Raw genomic sequence first — 16,634 nt, forward strand, 5'->3', positions numbered from 1 at the left:
TAAACTAAACATCTATCTAAATAGATGTTATATTAATCATTTCGAAAGAAAGTCATATATATATATATATATAGTCATATGAGATCATATATAGATGTTGACGAGCATTTATATATCTTATGAATTTTGCATAAGCATTTTCTACTAATCTCTTTGCAGCATATAACTCATCTTATATGAGTAGATTTTGAGATGAGTTAAAACGTATATTCTATTGCAAAGTGATAGACTTTGGCCGTCACTTATTCAAGTCATGCCAAATAGTTGTGCTTCATCTACCATATCGAGAATCCCTAATGACTCTGATGATGTCCGAACAACAACCAATAGTTACCCGCCTAAGACTGGAGCCTCGTCACATATTGGCAAAGAACTTCAAACAGAAGGTTCGATCAACATCAACTATTTATTGCTTGTTGAGACCCATTAGCAAGAAGCAACCGAAAGGCAACAACACTGTTTGAAGACTCTGTTGCATCTGTCGCCCAAATCAAAAGAAGCTACACCAAGAGCGACAAAACAAGACGTATTCCTCTATTACACTCAAGAATTCGAGAAGAATAAGGAAATTGATAGCCAGTCCGTCAACTCAAGTAACAATGTAGCAGAGTTATTTACAAAGGTGCTTTCGACTACCTCATTCAAAATGCATCTTCAGAGATCAAAATGCATCTTTTGAAGATGATACTTCCAGGGGAGAATATGATGATTCGCGTGGCTGCACTCTTTTTCCCTTATCATGGTTTTTATCCCACTGGATTTTTCCATGACAAGGTTTTTAACGAGGCAGCAAATAACACGCAGAAGATCGAACTCAACGAAGAATGTCAATGGCAAGGCCTATCTCTCTTCAAAATCTTTGTCATATATCGACTAGATCAGAAAAATGAAGAGAATGATCGATATGGATCATCTACGGGAGATATGAAGAAAAGTTTGCTCGTTTTTTTGAAGCAAAGAATGAACATCTACGAAATCTATGAAGAAAGCGAGACTTCTCTACTATAAAGGGAGATTGTGTCACTGTACTCTTTTTTCTTTATCATGAATTTTATCCTATATGGTTTTTTCATGATAAAGTGTTTAACGAGACAGTACATAAGATATAGATGGTGATGGATAATCAAGGGGGAGTGTTATAAACGGATAATCAGAACAGTGATTATCCATCACTTCAATCTTATCCATATTTTTTTAGTCCCCAAGTTACTTGCATATATATTGTATGTATGTATTTTAGCTTAGTCACTAAGTTACTGTACTATATATTTTTTTTTATCAACAAGAAAATTTATATTACATAAAACTTTAATGTACATCAAACCATGAGATAACATAACTTAACTTTCGTAGCCTAGCATCTTTAGCTAATTTATCAGCAACAGAATTTACAGAACGGGGTATCTTCACAAAAGTAATATTATCATAAGATCGACCTAGATTCCAGATGTCCTGAATGTGAGTGGTAAGTGTTTAAAGTTCACATTGATCCCTTTTCTTCTCATGGAAGAAACGTTGAAGCTTGTCATATAAGATAGATGCATCTCCGCAGAACAATACATCATTGTATCCAAGCCTGTAGACGTGATAGATTGCTGATCTTAAGGCTTCAGCTTCTACTTCAAGAGGCGTGTTCATTGGATTAATGGATGCCTTCCTTGAAGAATAATCTGATGATTATTATTGTAAAGAGTCCAACCTATTCCCGCACATTCAGTGGGAGAAATCCATGATCCGTCCACATAGCAGGACTAAGCAGTAGTTTCCAGAACAACATATTTCTATCCATCAACTGATGTCAAAGTCCGTGATGCGGTGTTCGAAGACTGCTCGATTCTTAGTTTTCCTTGATTGTTTGATATACTCTCTTTCCATTGTTGTAAATCCATATAAGCCTTATTTATGATATCCTGTATAGACCATTGTTTATTCTTAAACAGCAAATCATTTCTTGCTTTCCACAAATGCCAACCAATGAAAGGAAAAAATACTTGCATCCTTTCTTTGGTTTTTATCCATACTCAGAAGCATATCAACATTATGATGAACTGAGTTCGAGAAAGGAGGTGTACCTGAGCCAGTGAGATTGAGGGAATGATGCCAAACCTCGCTACTTATTCTACACTGGAACAAGAGATGGCTTATGCTTTCCGTTGTTTTTCCACATCTTTGACAGGTATCATCTCTTAGTACTCTCTTTTTCTTTAAGTTCTCTGCAGTTGGCAAAGCGTTTTGAAGACATCTCCACCAAAAGTGTTTTATTTTCGGAGGAGAATTCTGATTCCATAACTTAAAGAATACCCTAGCAGTGACATCACTATGTGTAGTATCTACAGTAAGATAAGTGTCTTTAGAGATCTTACGCTGTACTTTGTATCCAGAGTTGACAGTGTAAATGCCATCCTTGGTATGTATCCAACTGATTACATCATGTGCTTTAGTAATAGATGGACGAATAATTTTTATACGAGGAATGCCATTACTATCAATGATGCAGGAAAGGAGTTCTTCATTCCAACTACCCTGATATAACAGATTCCTGACCTTTAAATGAGGATATAAGTTCTTTCCAATCTCCCTAGCTGGCCGTGGTAGGCTTAGTGGAAGCCATTGGCCATTCCAAACTTCAATTTGTTCCCCATTACCAACAACATATTGCAAACCATGAGAGATGAGCTTTGTACCTTGGGAAATACTTTTCCATGCATAACTTGCATTTGTGTTGACTGATGCATTGAGGATGCTGGTTTTTGGAAAGTATTTTGCTTTAAAGACTCTTGCCAATAGCGAATTTGGTTGTTGAAGCAATCTCCACCTTTGCTTAGCTAATAGGGCAATATTGAAATCTTTCAAGTCTCTTATTGCCAGCCCCCCCCCCCCCCCCCCCCCCAATATTCTTTGGATCAGTAATTTTATGCCATGCAACCCATGGAATTTTGTGTTTATTTTTGATACTTGACCACTAAAACTGTCTCATGGCTCTTGTAATCTGTTTGATTATTTTTGATGGTAGTAGGAAGCATGACATACTATAGGTAGGGATTGCTGTAATAACTGATTTGAGAAGCACCTCTTTACCTGCAGGGGATAGAAGCTTAACATACCAGCTATTCATTTTTTGGTCTATTCTCTGCGCTAAATAAGAAAAAGCGTTTGCTTTGTTTCTACCAATGAACTCTGGTAGACCAAGATATCTGCCAAAACCATTAGTTTTATAAATCCCTAGCATCTGGCAAAGATGCTTTCTGCTTTCAGAATTAAGACCTTTACTAAAAGTAATACCAGACTTGTGAAAATTTACCGCTTGGCCTCAAGCTTGCTCATATTGGTTGAGAAGACTTAACAGAGTTGTACATTCCTCATCTGTGGCCTTGTAGAATAACAATGAGTCATCTGCAAAAAGCAAATGTGAGATTGCATGGCCATTTCTACTTACTTTAAAGCCATGAAGTTTGCCCAGGCGTATATTTTCCTGAATTAATGCAGATAATGCTTCTGTACATAGTAAATAGATATATGGTGAGATGGGATCACCTTGACGAATGCCTCTCTGTGGCTTTATATGACCAACTGGATGACCGTTAATGAGCACAAAATAAGTCACAGTTGAGATACACTTCATTATCCATTTACACCAAATATCCGAAAAACCCATTTGCCTCATAACTGCTTCAATAAAACACCATTCAATTTTATCAAAAGCTTTACTGATATCTAACTTTGTGGCTAAATAAGGTTGAACTCGAGTCTTAGTATGAAGAGAGTGTATGAGTTCATGAGCAATTAATATATTATCTGTAATCAATCTTCCTGGGATAAAAGCTGATTGATTTGCAGATATAATATTGTTGTGCCACGATTTAAGTTTATCAGCTAAAACTTTTGATAAAATTTTATAAGCAACATTTGCAAGACTAATTGGTCTATAATCCTTCACTTCAATAGGTTGAACAGTTTTCGGTATGAGGCAGATGTGAGTATGATTCATTTTCGAGTCAAGTTTGCATTCTTCAAAAAAAGACTGAGGAAAGTTAAACACACCTTTTTGAATGGTTAACCAATGATCTTGGAAATAACCTGGATTGAATCCATCAGGTCCTGGAGCTTTGTCTCTTGCCATTTGGTGGATAACTTGATTAAGCTCTTCCTCTGTAACAAGTTTTGTTAGAGCTTGATTCATTTCAGTTGTTACTCGAGGCTTCAGATGTTGTACCACCATATCAATGTTGCCTTTATTTTCTGATCGATACAGAGATTCAAAATACTCAACAATCACTCTATAAATATCTTCCTCAAATGTGCAGGCTATACCTTTATCATCCGTGATTGCAGTAATTCGATTGTAGCATCGTCTCTGCTTGGTTTTTTCATGGAAAAACTTCGTGTTCCTATCACCAACGTGGAGCCATTGAATTCTGCTTTTTGTTCTCCAGTACTCCTCTTCCATCCTGTACTCTTCGGTTAAAGCAGAGTTTAGAGATTTTAATTTATTGAAATCCAAGGGATTAATATTATACTCTTTCTGGATCTGAAGCTTCAATTCCTGTATTTTCTTTTCTGAATTGGTTGTGTTCTTCGATTTCCATCTGGAAAGACATGATCTGCATCTGCGTAATGCTTCATGGAATTTATGACCGGGGAGATAAGAACAATCAGTAGTCCAAGTTTTCAGTAACTCTTGTTTAACCTCTTTATTAAACCTCCACCTATTATCTGAACAATAGAAATCCTTGAAGTCTTTCACTACCAGTATGGATCAAGAGTGGTCTATGATCAAAACCTATCCAATCCAGCAGTTGAGCATAAGCCTTTGGAAATAAATCTTGCCATTCTGCTGAAGCTACTGCTCTATCGATATGTGTCTGGATTGAAAAGGAATATCTATTCCCAATCCAAGTGTATTTCCCTCCAACTGTTTTTAACTCATGTAGACCAGAGGAAGATAACATTCGTCTAAAGTGTTTGAATGAGGACTTTGATTGCTAAAGACCACTGAGCTTCTCATCATTACTTTTGATATCGTTGAAGTCACCTAACACTAGCATCAGTTTACCTCTATATATACCATTATCTGCCTCGACAGCCATTCTTTCCCACATACTGTTCCGATGTTTCTGGTCCAGATCCCCGTAAACATAAGTGACACAAAAAATTGGTGAACCCAGTTCAGAGATATACATATCTGTATAGTTCAAAGTAGGTGAATCCACTAAGTCTACTTGCACCTTATCATTCCAAAAAATAGCCATACCTCCGCTAAGACCATCAGAAGGGAGAATAAAACTATTAGGAAAGCCTAAATCTTGCCCTAAACTATTCACAAACCTAAAACCATTTTTTGTTTCTATGAGGAATAAGATATCAGGTTTATATGATTTCCTGATATCTTTTAGATATGGAATTGTCAGGGGATTCCTCTTAAGCCCCTGACAATTCCAATGCATTATTCTCATGGTTTTTGGGGTGGTTTCGGGGTTTCCACCCTCCCCTTGACCTGGTAATCATTTTCAAATCTTGGTTTAGACGTAGAGGCTTGATCTTCAACTGGCATATCCTCCCCCTTTCTTTTCTGACCTCTTTCCATATCCTTTGTATGTCCATCAAATTCCTCATTATTGATCACAATATTCGGAGACGTGAATTCACCTAGGAAATCTGGTTGTTTCTGAACAAAACGTTCACCTTCAGGCAGTGGTTGTGTAATCAGAGAAGCTTCTTTATTTAGATTTGCAGATGTTTCATCATCTAGCACTGCATCTATATCCTTCATCCTCTCCCCCTTAGTTATCTTAGAAGTTGCACCGAACTCCTTTATAGTAATCGGTATGAAGTCAGGAGTTATAGACATATCGTCAATGTCTCTCGATCTCGGTGGGAGCATACGCCTTAGAGTTCCAACTATTGGATTTGAGGAATCAACATTATCACTCATGTTTTCGTCTTCAACTTGAGCTGCCGTTTGGATTGGTTCAAGAACTTTTCGAACAGCTTCGTGTTTGTGGAAGTGGAGTCGCAAAATCACAAACTGATTGCTCATGACGTAATGATCCACACCGAAAACAGAATTTTCGAAGCTTTGGGAATATGAATCTGATCATGACTGGCGGTTTTAACTGATCAAATTCAACATACCTTACAAAGATCAGTCGATCATTGATTTTCCGTTGAACATGAGCCCATACCTCCCCATCAGTTTCCTCAGTAGCTTCGATAAACCGAACATCATCAATATGACCAAGAACTCCACCTACTTCACGAACAACCGTTTCAGATCTGAAATCCTCAGTTATATTCATAATCTTTACCCAAAAAGAAATTTGAGTTAAAAACGTTGGGAGATTACGCCTTGTCCATCCATCAATTGCCACCAAAGATTGTAGTGCCATGGTCTATTTTCAAGAACCGTCAGTAAGTGATGCTCTCCTTTGAAGAAAAATTGAACTGTACCATCATCGTTGATCCTGCTTGACACTCGCTCTTGTAGTTTCCAAGCTTTAGGAAGAGCACCTTTCATACCAATTGGCTTTTGATGTTGAGAATTTAACCCTTAAACTACTAGACTGAGACGATTGCTATTCTCCCTAGATTTGATAGCCTCCATAGACATCCTCATAGGAGCTCTTTCCGATCCCAAATTGAGATTTTGAAGAGCTTCCCAAAGATCCTTAGCAATCTTAAGTGGATACAATAGAAGACAGGTGACCGGCAAAGCTACCAGAGAGTGAAATCCACATTAAACGGTAGGAAATCCGCCAGCAAATTAAGTCGGTGATAAGTCGGTTATGGTCGCTTTTAAAATCGCCTAGAAGGAAAGAGAAATATTTTTTTTAATGTATGTTCTTGTAATGTCAAATTAGTTGCTTCTTAAGTTACTGTAGTATATATATGTAGTCGATGTAAACAAGAAAGAAGTAAGAAGAAGTAACAACTTCCTAATTCACTTACCTCTTGTCTCTCAGCTTTTATTATTATAGTATGCATTATTATACTACATACATATACACATACACATATATAATATAAATAATATTATATATTTTGCTTTACATTTTATAACGTTTTATATATTATTACTCCGGACGGGACAAAACTTTAATAAAATTTACAGATATCGATCACTTGTTGATATATGAATAAAACGAAAATCAAGATGTAGTTAATCACATAATCGTATAACTAGTTTATGACTCGCGGTACATCGCGCGGCAAATTTTTTTTTAAGTTAATATATTATTTTAATACTAATTTTGCTAATATACTCTTTTGTTAATTTTAGTGATTTAGTATATAATTTATGGTATACCACACAACAATTTTTGTTTACTACAATCTTAATTAAATCAGTTTGATTCGACATATTTTATACTGATATTGTTAAAATAGTAAAATAAGGATTTAACCTGTATTAAAGTATCATATTAATGATATTTTATTTTTTAGTATTATCAATTCAATTATATAATGTCATATAACCCGTCATGTAATAAATCATTTGTGTTATTTTGAAAATTTAATATGTTTAAATATTCATAATTTTAAACTTTTTATTAAGTTTAAAATATATCAGTTATAAATTATTAACTTCTTAAATTCTATAATTTACTATATACGGTAAATTTACTATATATGTCTGTTGAACACACACTTTTTATATTAATTGAGTAATATATGTTCGTTTAAAAAAATTCAAATCACAATATATGCAGAAAAAGTATACATTTTTATTCAATTTATGTATTATATGATGATTCACTACATTTATATTTTAAAATCAGAAAAGATTATAGGAGAATAATTTTTTTTAATATGGAACAAATCTTCTAAATATCTATATTAATTATAGTATATCTTATATATGGATATTTAAAATATTATCTATACTAGAAAATTAACTAAATTTGTTTGGATATGAATATAAGCATTAAATGGCATTCAATGGTAAATATTTCTATAAAAAAAAAATTTGAGCAAAAAATGCTCCAAAAATTCTAGTATAGATGTGTTTAGTTTCCATCTAATCGGATGAACTTACAAATGTTATTACTTTAAATAACAAAAATAGAATCGAATGATTTAGTTAAAGCAAAACCAACGGAGAAATATATTAATAGTTTGTTTGGTTTTTAGTTTGTAAACACAATTTTAAGACAATTCTAAAAACATATGGAATCATTAATAAATATTGAGAAAAACTGTTAAAAAGTAACAATCCCTAGCTTTTTGATTACTGGCCGGGTTTGGTTGCAACTCTTACAAAGAGCTTTGGCTAAAATGCCAAAAGAGATGCAATCATGCAAGTAAAAACTTACATTGTCTTCAACCATAAGGGTTATTTTATTCTATTTTATCACTTGTCTGTTTGAAGAGAAAAACAATGGTAAGAAAATTGCAATCAAAACTTAGAAGGAGAATGTGGATATGCATTTACATAATTAGATTTGCAAACAAAATAATCATGTAACTTATAAGAGAGTGTGTGACATTTTTAGACACAAAGATGCTTTATATCGTTTAAGAATGAAAAACTCAGGCAACCAATTTTTTGTACTCTAAGAAATGAAGCGTATTGTAAGAACCTACCGAGGCAAAAGCTACTAATTCGACGAAAAAGGCCAAGAAGCGTGGAAACATTATCCCAACTCTTCACCGTATACGAAACAACACATAATCTCCGATCAGAAAATAGCTCTACATAAACCAGATCACATTATAAGAATCATTAACATTTATATGAGATTGCAAATAGATCAAATTCAGCAACAGAGTTTGAGAGAAACAGAGATTTGAATAAAGAGAAAGACATGGAATAATCATAGATCATATCAATTCACAAACAAAAGATGTTGATTACCAGATAACTGCATCGAGAGAGAGAGAGAGAGAGAGAGCACTTTGGTAAAACCATGGATTAAATATGTTTTCTTGTTTCATTGGCCTAACAACTAAAAAGTTGAAAATAATAAATATTAGATAGTCAAAAATGCATAAGCGAACTTGAACATATATTTTCATCCACAAGGAAAAGATTAGATTCCTGAAAAAATTTCTGGTTTATCTTTTTTTGGGAATCCCTAAAGATGGTATGTTCGGACTATTAGAACTCTGATCTTCCATTCTGTTTTCAAAGAATTTAGATTTGAGAGAGGAGTGGAATTCAGAGGCATCTTCAACCTGAAACTAAAAATAAACAGAATTAATATGAATTTAAGAGAAAAGGTATGCATATGAACAAAAGAAAAAGTATTTACCAGTGTGAGAATTGCAAATCCAGAAGAAAAAAACAATGAAGAGGAGATAAATACAGAGAAAATTGAATAGAGAATCAACTCAAATTGGATTTATATAGAAGATATAACGGTTGTACACCACCTTGAACGTGGAGCTGTTAGTGGAGTAGAATTAGGGATAGATTTTTTGTAACTCGTAAGCAGTTATGTTTGTCGAGGAAACATTGTAGATGAACAAAAAGGAGGTGGTTTCTAACGGTTATAAGGTTTATAAATGTTTGGGCTTATGGGTTTGAAAAATACATACGGCAAATAAAAAATCCATTAAGAGTCGAAGAATTTTTTTTTTTTTTTGGGTCAAGGTGGTTATGTGTTTCTTCGTAAAATATGGTGTTTTTTTTGGCAATGTCTCTTGAGGACGAAAAAGATCTTCCTTTTGAAATGCCGGATCTATCTGAGTACATGTCAATGGAGAGGAATGCGATGAGTTTGGTGGGTCGTACACTTAATCCAGCTTGCCAACCTATGAAGAATTTGATCCGGGATTTGCCATGAAAATGGCAGAAGTCTGGCCGTATGAGGGGGGGGGTAGCTCTTTCTAGTGAGAGGTTTCAGTTTATCTTTGATTCAGAGCACGATCTGTCGGAACTACTTGCTAAAGGTACCCATAATACAATGACTGGGCTCTTGTGGTGGACAGGTGGTATGCTGATCCTCCGGCAAACTACCTTCAAGTCTTTCCAGTCTGGGTCCAAATTTGAAATTTGCCAATCAATTACTATACTGTCAAAGCCATTACCGCGCTGGGTGAGATTCTGGGGGAAGTCAAAGAGGTTGCTTTTGATCCGGAGAAGATCCAAGTTCAACATTTCGTCAAATTTAAAGTCTTATTTAATGTATCAAGGCCCCTCAGAGGTTCTAAAATTCTCAGTTTGCCTAAGGGTCAATCCACAATAGTGAGATTTCAATATGAAAAGTTGCAGAAAAGGTGTTATGAATGTCAGCGTCTTAACCATGAGAACATTGAGTGCCCTTTCATGCTTAGAAGGGATGAAGCTTTGGCTGAGGCGAAAAGAAAAGGAGGTCTCCCTCTTAAACCAGTTAAAGACCCTCTCCTCAAAGCTTTAGACCCTCTGTTCGGTGTCCTACGAGAGGAGCAGGTTGGGATAGATAAGTCGACTGGTAGACAGCGAATAGCACCAGAGGTTTTGGAAGGAATGTGTCAGTATCTAATGGCTGAGACCAATGAAGATTGGTATGTCAAAGTAGAAAAAGTGAAAATAATCTGTTAGTGAAGTGGAAAAATATCCTATTGCTAGTAAAGCAATCCTCATGCTTGAAGAAGTGCCAATTGTCCACTTAGATGTGAATAAGGATAAAGGTTTAGTTTTTGATTTCTCAAAAAAGGGTGATCCGCAGGGCGTTAAGGTTAATGATCCAAAAGGCTCGAAATTGATGGCAGCTGCAATCAAAGCAAATTCCAATAGTCAGTTGTTAAGGTTTGAGGATAATTTGTCCTTAGGTGACTATGGTGATTTCCTTGCTCTATCTCAGCCTTTTCAGGATAGTGCAACGATTTATAGAATTGGTTTCTATGAAGCTAGTTCTTCTAGCACTCACCCGAAAAAGGCCAAACAAAGGAACAGACCTCCTAAACATATCAGAAAGTCATCACCAAAACTTTCTCATACCCCCGTTCATGCTCCAAGTCTACAGATGGGTTTTCAAGTTGGAGTTTTGGAAAAGAGAAAACCAGTTTTTAAGGGTAATAGTGCTGCTAAATCAACAAAGCTAAACCCAAAAGAGATGGTCCCAAAGAAAGGAATTTCCAAAGGATAATGAGCATCATCAGTTGGAATTACCAAGGCATGGGACGGTCTTAAGAGTTGGCCATTCAGCGTCTCAAGGAGCTGCGTAAAAAAAAAAATTTTGTTTTTAATGGAGACTATGCAAGGTAAAGATAACTTGGTGGATGTACAATGTATGTTAGGATATGATCGGCTCTTCACGGTGGATCCAGTGGGTAAATGTGGGGGTCTAACTTTATTTTGGAAGAATAGTGTGCAGTTAGATTTTCAGTTCTTAAAGAATTTGATTGATGTTCAAGTACAGTTTGGAGTAGTAAAATTATTTTTTGTCTTGTGTATACGGCGATCCGGACTGCAGTAAGAGTAGTATTGGGAAAGAATCAGTTGGATTGGAATTAGTAGGAGGGAAAGATAGTGAATGATAGGTGACTTCAATGCGATCCTCCATAATGGTTAGAAGGTTAGTGGCCCTAGAAGATCAGATAATTTTTTCAAACCTTCTGCTGAAATGATTGAATCTTGCGGTATGTCAGAACTTCTTAGGTCTGGCAATATCTTCTTTTGGGCGGGTAGAAGAGGAGATCATTGGATACAATGTCGTTTGGATAGATCTTTTACAAACAAAGCAAGGTTTGATCAATTCCCAACATCCAATCAAGCTTTCTTAGATATGAGAGGATCTGGTTACAGACCGATCTTGCTAAGTTTTATTTCCTCCCAATCTACTTATAAAGGTCATTTTTGTTTTGATAGAAGTTTGTTCTGCAAGCCTGAGGTTAAAAAGGTTGTAGTCAAAGCTTGGAAACCAAGTAACGGGTGTGCTGGTTTTCGGGTTTCTCAAAGGATTCACGAGTGTAGGAAAGCTCTTAGTGCTTGGAAAAAGAAAAACAGCTCTAATTCTCTTGAGAAGATTCACCTTTAGGAAATAGCATTGGAGCGTGTTAATCAGAAAGATGGCCTAAGTGGGAGGCAAGCCTTATCTGATAATTTCATGGCTGTCAAGACTGATATGTCCAAGCCTATGACCGTGTTGAATGGAGCTATCTGAGATCTTTGATGACTGCTATTGGTTTCCACCCTATGTGGATTGAATAGATCATGTGTTGTGTATCCATGGTCACCTACTCCATCCTCATCAATGACCAACCTTTCGGTATGGTAATCCCTCAGAGAGTTTTAAAGCAGGGAGACCCTCTATCCCCCTATGTTTTTGATCTGTGTACAAAAGCTTTAACCCACCTGCTCAATAAGGCGCAGAAGGAAGGGATCATAGAAGGTGTCAATTTTGATGAAAATGGTCCAGAGATACATCATTACTCTTTGCAAACGACAACCTTTTCATTTGTAAGGCCACCATGGACCAAAGTCACGTGCTTTAGTCAATTCTGCTCAGATACGGGAAAATCACAGGTCAAGAGATCACCCTACAAAAATCATCGATCACTTTTGGTGTCAATGTAAGTGTTGATCTAAGAAGGGGTATTTAGAATAAGATGGGAATATATATCGAGGGAGGAGTGGGTTCTTATTTGGGAATGTCGGAGTGCTTCAGTGGGTCTAAAGTTCAACTTCTGAACTACATCAAAGATAGAGTCAAATCAAAAATGAATGGTTGGTATACTAAACCTCTATCTCACGGGAGTGAATAAGTTCTGCTTAAGGCAGTGGCATTGGAAATGTCAGTCTTTGTCATGTCCTGCTTCAAACTTCTCAAGATGACATGTGCAAAGCTAGCTAGTGTGATGTCGGATTTCTGGTGGAATAATACAGAGCATGCTAGCAAAGTTGAGAAAAACTATGCCTTCCTAAAGATCAAGGGGGAATGGGGTTTAGAGATATACAAACTTCCAATCAAATACTTTTGGTCAAGCAAGCATAACGGTTACTACAGTCCCCTTTGTGCTTATTTGCTCAAGTAATGAAGAGCAAGTATTATCCGCACTCTGATTTTCTGAATGCAAAGTTGGGAGGACGTCCTTCCTTTGCCTAGAGGAACATTTTGCATGGTAGAGATCTCCTGGTAAAAGGTTTAGTCAAGAATATTGGCAATGGTAAATCTACAAGAGTATGGATGGACAATTGGATCGAAGACGGTGAGATGAGACCGCCTTGGAGGAAAAATAGCCTTTTTACTCAAAATCTTAGAGTTGCTGATTTGATAGACAAGAGAAGAAGAAAGTGGGATCCTCAAAAGCTTCAGGATAACTTTCTCTCTTGTGATATCCAAAGAATTATCAAAATAAGGCCTGTAGTGGACATTGAAGATTTTTACTCTTGAAAGTTCAATCAGAGTGGTGATTTCGCTGTCAAATCAACTTATTGGTGAGCTTCACAGTCCAACAACATTACTCTTAGAGCGCAGGCCAATCAACTCCCTTCGACAAATCACTTATCCAAAGTTAAAAGTCTTTCTATGGAAAGTCCTTTCGGGGCATTGCCTGTTGCTGATGCTTTAAACAGAAGAGGCATGCACATTGACGATGTGTGCCACATTTGTGGCAACGAAGGGGAGTCCATTAACCATGTTCTTTTTGGGTGCTCAATGGCTAGACAAATCTGGGCACTTGCTGGAGTTCCATCTCCAGAATTTGGTTTCCACAATGGTTCAGTTTTCTCAAACTTACACTACTTGCTAGAGAACCAGGATAACAAGCGTGACCGGATGAAATTTATGACACCCCGGTTTCAGAGACTTGCGGAAAGATTTAAAAGAATTGATTTGGTCACCTATGTCACCAAAGTGCACTTATCTTTTCGGTCAATGGTCCAAAGAGAACTCTAGAGTTAAGCGTGCTTGAGCTGGAGTAGTTTTAGGATGTGTGACATTCCCGGAAGAAACTGTCGGAACTGTGTGAGTGAGGACAAAACACAGGGAAAGATCATGTGGTGATTTGTAGGGATGGTAACAAGTCTTTCAAGCCTCCCAGACGTAGCAAACTGGCTGTCGGATATGGATGGGCTCACAGGCCTAGTGAGAGGACGTGAGGCCCATTAAGGAAAGTGGGCCCATGGACTAGGATTGGACATGAGGCCTACTAAGAGGTGGCAGTCAGGGCGTTACAAGTGGTATCAGAGCCGAACACAGATGAGTGTGGAGTCGAGTGGGCTCACACCGTCAGGGGGTGACGTTCTTGGTGCGCAACGAGGACGTTGCGATCTGTTAGTGGGGTGAATTATGACACCCCGGTTTCAGAGACTTGCAAAGAGGTTTAAAAGAATTGATTTGGCCACCTATGTCACCAAAGTGCACTTATCTTTTCGGTCAAGGGTCCTGAGAGAACTCCAGAGTTAAGTGTGCTTGAGCTGGAGTAGTCTCAGGATGGGTGACCTTCCGGGAAATAACTGTCAGAACTATGTGAGTGAGGACAAAACACAGGGAATGATCATGTGGTGATTTGTAGGGACGGTAACAAGTCTTTCAAGCCTCCCGGACGTAACAAACCGGCCGTCAGATATGGATGGGCTCACGGGCCTAGTGAGAGGACGTGAGGCCCATTAAGGAAAGTGGGCCCATGGACTAGGATTGAACATGGGCCCCACTAAGAGGTGGCGGTCGGGGCGAGGGCAATTAGTAACAGCTTTTCCTGTGGGAAGGTTGTTAAAGGGTGGGAACCAAGGTTTATGGAACGCCTCTTGCACCAATAACCTACTGGTGGATTTGGATGTTCACAGTGAGGGGTTAGGATCGATGCCCTGCAGGGCCAGCTTGGGGTCTGTTTGGGCAACTAGCGGAGGCTAGTAGGGTCCACGGGACGGGTTGTTACAAAATTAGAAAATCTTTCCTGTGGGTTTTGTGGAGATTATGGAAAAATAGGAATCATTTAGCTTTTGAAGGCGAATGTTTCTCTCCGCTGGATTCGGCACAGAAAGCTAAAGATGACTGGTTTGAGTGGATGGAAGCTCAAAAAGTCAATGATCAGGAAGATCTCCCCAAAGATTACCATTAGGGTGAAGGGGGAAACAACCCGTCAGGAGGTATCATTCAAGATAGTGAAACTTGGTTACCTCCTCTTATGTTTTGGCTAAAATGCAACATAGGGATCTCATGGTCCAAAAGGAATAATTTGGTTGGTGGTGGCTGGGTTCTGAGAAATCACTCAGGAAATGTTTTATTACATAGTAGAAGAGCATTTTCGAGAGTTACTGACCAGAAAGAAGCACAATTCTTCTGTTTACTTTGGGTCATTGAGAGTATGTGAAGTCATAAGGTTGAGAAGGTAATCTTTGTTTTTCAGGAAAGCTTTTTGTTTAATGCTATCAATAGACCGGCCGCCTGGCCCTCCTTCAGATACCAATCCGGGGAAGCACTTGCAGCTCTCGTTTCCTTCAAAGCTTAGAAAATTTTGTTGGAAAACTCAATTTCAAACAGAGGTGCCCTTTTAATAGCTCAGAGTGTTACCAATGAGGACAGGCTCAATTCGTATGTTGCAACAAATTATCCATTTTGGTTAGAGCAGGTATTCCTTGACGAAAGGCCGTCTCACTCTGTTTGATCTTGATTTTTTTGGTTCTTGGTTGATCTTAAAATCTTCCTTTTGGATAAGCATTCTACATGTGTGTAAAGTGTTTGGTTGTAAGTAGGAAGGAAAAGTAGTTTTCAGTTGTGTAGGTTTTTAGTAACAATTGATTGTATAGTTAACAAACTCTCTGATCTAATATATAATTCCAGTTGACCAAAAAAAAGTTATCTAGTTGCCATTGTTTTTAACACTTAAGATTACGAAAATATAGAGACAGAGAAAAATATGTTGTATTATTATTAGGTATATTTATATATATACTATATATAACGTGAATTTGAAATTAATATAATAAAATATATAATATGTTATGACTAAATAAATATTAAAAATGTTGAGCTATTTTTCAGATTGATTATTTTTTTATGTCATACTTCGTCTGTTTCACAAATAGTGTCATTTTAGAAAAAAATATTGTTGCATAAAAAATGTCATTCAACATTTTAAATATATTTTTAGCCTAAATTTTTTAATTTATCCTAACTCAATTTTTATTCATTAAATTAAAATCATTAACCGCTTATTAAATAGAGGCAAACATGTATAATTCAAAAAAAATGTATGAAATGTGTCAAAATGACTCACAAAAAGATTATTAAATAAATTAATTGTTTATATTGAATATTTGTCTTTCAAGAATAATCTGATATAACATAAAAAAAATTGCAAAATATTTAATCTTCTATCATAATTAATTTTCAAATGCAACATAAGGACCATAATTTTTTTTGGTCAAAAACGATATGATATAAAAACTGATATGTGAATATGTATTTATAAGTATGTCACACTGTTTTGTGTTTATAAACATAATGGCTACTTCTAATACAATTAAAGACAACTTTAATACATAACTTTAAATTAATAATTAAGATTTGTGACATCATTAATATGTGGTAATTTTTGATTTGAGAACCTAACTGCATATGTCATATCTGATCATAAATGTAGTATATTCAAACAAATGGTTAATATAGTGGGAAATTGTTGTACTAGTACATAATGAGTACAACTATTAATAACTCATGAGGAAAATTGTTTAAAATCTCTACCTCATCCATCAATAAACTCTCTAATTC

General features: G+C 36.4%; 2 protein-coding genes and 1 pseudogene across 11 annotated transcripts; 2 read left to right on the top strand and 1 right to left on the bottom strand.

Annotated features, from left to right (window-relative positions):
• Nucleotides 1-1,314: 1,314 nt before the first annotated feature.
• LOC104789451 (uncharacterized) lies at nucleotides 1,315-6,866 on the bottom strand. 10 transcript variants are annotated; one of them, XM_087457534.1, is made up of 6 exons: nucleotides 4,518-6,800; nucleotides 4,312-4,448; nucleotides 4,042-4,239; nucleotides 3,535-3,666; nucleotides 3,302-3,393; nucleotides 1,315-3,194 (listed from the first exon to the last, which is right to left on the bottom strand). In XM_087457534.1, exons 2-5 carry the CDS (start codon nucleotides 4,445-4,447, stop codon nucleotides 3,311-3,313), a joined length of 549 nt encoding a protein of 182 aa, XP_087313660.1. In that variant the 5' UTR covers nucleotide 4,448; nucleotides 4,518-6,800; the 3' UTR covers nucleotides 1,315-3,194; nucleotides 3,302-3,310. The 10 variants fall into 10 exon arrangements, with proteins under 10 accessions (XP_087313660.1, XP_087313656.1, XP_010513457.2 ...); XM_087457525.1 differs by having other exon boundaries at nucleotides 3,001-3,194; nucleotides 3,535-3,669; nucleotides 4,518-6,847; XM_087457530.1 differs by having other exon boundaries at nucleotides 4,312-6,859.
• Nucleotides 6,867-9,632: 2,766 nt separating this feature from the next.
• LOC147949821 (uncharacterized) lies at nucleotides 9,633-11,066 on the top strand. Its single transcript, XM_087510680.1, has 4 exons — nucleotides 9,633-9,719; nucleotides 9,792-9,888; nucleotides 10,020-10,482; nucleotides 10,547-11,066. The coding sequence occupies exons 1-4, from the start codon at nucleotides 9,633-9,635 to the stop codon at nucleotides 11,064-11,066; spliced, it is 1,167 nt and encodes a 388-aa protein (XP_087366806.1).
• A 2,436-nt stretch (nucleotides 11,067-13,502) lies between these two features.
• On the top strand, nucleotides 13,503-15,528 carry LOC147949822 (uncharacterized; annotated as a pseudogene).
• The last annotated feature ends 1,106 nt before the right edge of the window (nucleotides 15,529-16,634 follow it).

Source organism: Camelina sativa, chromosome 1 (genome assembly GCF_030686135.1).
Source record: "Camelina sativa cultivar CO46 ecotype springtype chromosome 1, ASM3068613v1".
Lineage (NCBI taxonomy): Eukaryota > Viridiplantae > Streptophyta > Magnoliopsida > Brassicales > Brassicaceae > Camelina > Camelina sativa.

Excerpts from the sequence above, each read along its gene's own strand:
- LOC104789451 (XM_010515155.3), bottom strand. The coding sequence starts at position 4,447 with ATGGAAGAGGAGTACTGGAGAACAAAAAGCAGAATTCAATGGCTCCAC. Across the intron at positions 3,670-4,041 it reads TTGGTTAACCATTCAAAAAG|CAGTTATGAGGCAAATGGGT; the intron begins GTGTGTTTAACT and ends GTTTTATTGAAG. Across the intron at positions 3,394-3,534 it reads ACAGAGAGGCATTCGTCAAG|ATGACTCATTGTTATTCTAC; the intron begins GTGATCCCATCT and ends TGCTTTTTGCAG.
- LOC147949821 (XM_087510680.1), top strand. The coding sequence starts at position 9,633 with ATGTCTCTTGAGGACGAAAAAGATCTTCCTTTTGAAATGCCGGATCTA. Across the intron at positions 9,720-9,791 it reads AGAGGAATGCGATGAGTTTG|AAGTCTGGCCGTATGAGGGG; the intron begins GTGGGTCGTACA and ends TGAAAATGGCAG. Across the intron at positions 9,889-10,019 it reads GTCGGAACTACTTGCTAAAG|CCATTACCGCGCTGGGTGAG; the intron begins GTACCCATAATA and ends ATACTGTCAAAG.